This window comes from Charadrius vociferus, unplaced genomic scaffold (assembly GCF_000708025.1).
Source record: "Charadrius vociferus isolate BGI_N301 unplaced genomic scaffold, ASM70802v2 scaffold1020, whole genome shotgun sequence".
NCBI classification, from domain to species: domain Eukaryota; kingdom Metazoa; phylum Chordata; class Aves; order Charadriiformes; family Charadriidae; genus Charadrius; species Charadrius vociferus.
Window position 1 is genome coordinate 608,732 of NW_009646502.1, and position 3,939 is coordinate 612,670.

Here is a 3,939-nt window from a genome sequence, read left to right on the forward strand (position 1 = left end):
TGTACTGGCTAGGGGAGATTGTGGGGCTCCTGGACGGGGCTGTCCGGCCACTGGTGCCGGAGAGCGTGGAGAGAAGCAGGCTGGAGGCTCTGCTGGGGACACTGGCCCTGAGTGAGGAGGAGAAGAGCCGTCCCTTCAACCTGGAGGAGTTTTATGGGCGCGTGGGCCATCAGCTGGACCTGGGCGAGATGCTGGTCCGCTGCACGTTTGGCAATGAGGAGTGCAACGGCAGCGACTTCCAGACGGTGAGTGCCCAGTGGTGGGTTATGCCGGGGGGGGACGGGACACGGGACAGGGAGGGCAGGACACGGCCCCTGTGGCAGTACCCACAGCACGGGGCACTGCTGGGGTGCGGACCAGGGGATCCTCACCTGGCCCCCGTGACCGGGGGGATTGGGGGAAGAGGAAAGCTGCCAGGAGTCGGTTTTTGCAGGCTGTAAGTCTACCTGCTTTCAGGTCGGGTTTGTCGGATCGGGGCAGAGCCGGGGTGTACTGGGTTGGGCTGGGGATGCTCCGGCAGGGCTTGTGCCGTGAAGCCACGCTGAGAGGTGCAGGGGAAGGACGGGTCGGGGAATCCATTCCCGGCACTCACCCAGCCTGGCTCAGTTCCAGCAGAAGCAGGTTGCCACCCGCAGCCTTCCTCCAACCCGACCGGCAAACCTGGCTCCTCAACCCCTCCTGCGGGCTCTGGGGGAGAGCCGGGGTCCAGAGGGCTTGTGGAGAGAGGGAAGGCAAATCCCTGCCTGGAGGGCTTTGGAAGGGAGCAAAGCATATCCCATCCCAGCAGAGCAGGGGCCAGGGGATGGGCTGCATCCAGGCAGGGGTGTAAGTGAGGAGAGAGGGGCACAATCCTGCCCACCCAACCAGCGTGGGGATATGCCTGGGGGCACCAGCATGGGGAGGTGGCCAAACTCGAGTGCTATCGGAGCCAGAAGACGTTACAAAAGCTCATGAAAGTCCCAGTGATGGATGATGCTCGGCTCAGGTTTGCACCATCCCAGCTCGGCCAAGGGTGCGGGCGAGCTGCAGCCCCGGCGTGGGGGTCCCGGGAGACACCCGTGCTCCACTGGGGTGGGGAGAGTGGACACACAGGGGCAGGGACAGGCAGGGCTGTGCCAGGACAGTGCCCCATGCCGGGAGTTGGCACCCCATCCCTGTGGGGCAGCCTGAGGGGCTGCTTATCCCTGCCTGTAGCCTCCCCGGGGCACCCAGCGAGGGACCACCGCTGCCGTGCCGGGCTCTCCCGGCTAGCCACTGCTGACCGTCAGATGCAGAGCTGCGAGTCGGGTGGGTCCCTAATTTAGCGTGACGGCTCCGCTCGTCGCACTAATGAGAACAAAGCGGGGCTGCGGCGCGGGGCCCTGCGACCAGGTGTCAGGCAGCTGGAGGGGGGCACAGCCATGCGCCGGGAGAGCGCCGCCGGCGATGGGGGACCCGCAGCCACCTGCACGGGCCAGCTTATGCAGGATTGTGGCCAATGCCACAGCCGGGCTCGTGGCACCCTCCATCATCTTCCCACCGGCCACAGAGACCCCAGTGCCCACCCAGGTGCCACAGGGCTCGGGTGCATGTCACCCCGGTGTGCTGGAGCCAGGCGGACATTGCGCAGGGATGCAGGCAGGGCAGAGGCGATGCCCGGGGATTCAGGCAGGGCAAAGGCGATGGCCAAGAGATGGCCACCTCCTCCCTCCTCTTCTCTTTGCTCCTGAGTCAACAGCTGAGGATTACAGGGCTGTAAACAAGGGGATCAATGGTGCTGATGGGAACATTTCCTGGTAATAGCTCCGGCCTGTAAAACACAGCAGCAGGGGGAGGAAGGGGAGGCTCTGCTCTCGCAGCTGTTAACCCTTCCCACTCGCAGCCCTGCGCTGGCTTCTTGGTGGCGAGGGCTTGGGCTCAGGTCCGCTGGGGCCAGGCGAGGGCTGGCTGCTGCTGTGCCGCAGGGGCAGGAGTGCCGGTGACACTGTTTCAGCCCTGGGGACCTGGGTGACTGGCTGAGGGCCAGGCTGCTGTGCCCCGGCTTGGGCAGGCACCCAGGGCCGCTGGGCACGCAGCGAGGTCATCGTCTGCTCAGGGGTGGGATGCCAAGCCAGCGACGCCGGAGGAGGCGTCCTGACCTCTGGGGCTGCGGGGCAGCTCGCTTGTGCTGTTCGGAGATGGCTGTGAAGAGGCAAGTGTCATCCCAAGGAAGAGCTGCCAGCACCGAAGGGAAATGTTAATGCCATCGTAGAAGGATGCTCATCTCTGGTTCCATGGTGCATTTGAAGACGGGGGCTGCTGTGGGCAGATGGAGAGGTGGGAGCAGCCGCTGCGGCATCACCTGGCTCCCGAGCAGGTCGGAGCATGCCACCAGCCCTTCCCAGCAGCCGGGGCTGCAGGGCGTTGGGCAGGTGAAGATGCTTCTTCCTGCTGGTTGCAGGGAAGGGCACCCAGGTGGGCAACGAGGGGTTTCCTTCGCCTTTCTCACACACCTATGGGGGCACCTCTCCAAGGGATCCTAGCCCTGCCTGTTCTCATCGCCGCCACCCCCCTGGGAGGAATGGGTCCCTAAGGAGGTTCAGGCACCAGCCCTGCCCCAAGCTCATCCCTCTGCCCATGCCGTGTCTGCCCACCTCGCTGCCAGCCGCCTTGCTGCTCACCTCCACATCCGGGCAGCCCCGAGGCACGCCACCACCCCAGCGCACAGGACTGTCCGTCCCATCGCCCCGGCATCAATGCCACGCACCCCTGCCTCGGTGGCACCCCAGGGCACTGCCCTGCACGCACACAGCTGCACCGCTGCATGCACCGCTGCATGCCACGCGCTGTCCCTACAGCCTGAGCAGGAGAGCGGGTGGTGAGTGCCTGGCACTCCAGCAGATGCCTGCATCCCTCAGCGGGCACGGTTTGGCCATGGTGCCCTCCACCCGCCCTGCTCGGGGCTGGCAGGTAAATGTCAGCCTATTTTTATCTGCTCCCCCACGGGGCGGCTGTTCCTTCCATTCGGATGAGCAGATGTACCTCCATTTCTCATCCTGCTGGGGAGCGGGGTTAATCTCCCTGAAATTCACCTTCCCTGTCTCTCCCGGAGCTGCCCTCCCCGGGGCTGGGCAGCAGGGGATCACGGACTAATCCTTCCGAAATGAGTCGGGCTGCAGCGGGGCTCTCGGCATCACAGCTCAGGAGCTCTGGAGAGCATCACCTGCGGGTGGGGAAGGAAAGCTCCCCCCTCCAGGCTGGCAGGGGTTGCGTCCTGCCCGCGGCTCTGCCAGGCTGGGCTGACTGTGGAGGATGGATGGAGAAGGTGCTGGGATGGAGCGGGAATGAGCCATGGGGTTTGCTTGGTGTTGGCTCACTGGGAGGCTGGGGACACGGGACACGGAGGATGACCCAGGCAGCATTGAACAGCATCCGAGCAATGTGTAGCCAGCAGCACAGGTAATGGGGCTGCAGCCAAAACACCGCCGTTGGGTGCCATCTCGTGTAATTGTACCTCTTTCCAGTTGGGGTTCCTGGCCGGAGCAGTCCAAGGCACTGCCGAGGGGCTGGCGTGGTGGCCAGGGCCACACGCTGAGTGATGGTGTGTGTAATAGCAGGGCTGGTGGGTAATAGCAGCCTTGGAGTCCATCAATAACCCCACTCCCTGATGGATGCCTCCCTCCCCTCTCTGCGTACGGACAGCAATGCTTGCCATTGTCCCCACCACACCGGCACCGGTAGCACCGGGGCTTTTGGCAGGTCCAGGAGGTGGCTGTGCAGGTCACCCAGACACCTTCACTCCCACCTTTGCGCCTCAGACCAGAGCGGATATTTTAATGTTCTATGAATAGTTTTACCCCCTTCAATTATTGATCCAAATTTACAGCCGGAGCTGCCAGCTCAACAACAGGCTTTCTCAGGAATCAATCTGGGATCTGGCACGGGAAACTGGGGGCAGAGGGGAGCGGGGGGGGGCGAGAG

At 64.1% G+C, this 3,939-nt stretch overlaps 1 protein-coding gene across 1 annotated transcript in view; it reads left to right on the top strand.

The window, feature by feature from the left end:
- Nucleotides 1-3,939, top strand: part of ASIC4 (acid-sensing (proton-gated) ion channel family member 4) — a 79,861-nt gene that overhangs the window by 3,896 nt on the left and 72,026 nt on the right. The window contains exon 3 of the mRNA XM_009884178.1: nt 13-245. Coding sequence (XP_009882480.1) covers nt 13-245 — 233 coding nt within the window. The remainder of the gene's footprint in view (nt 1-12; nt 246-3,939) is intronic.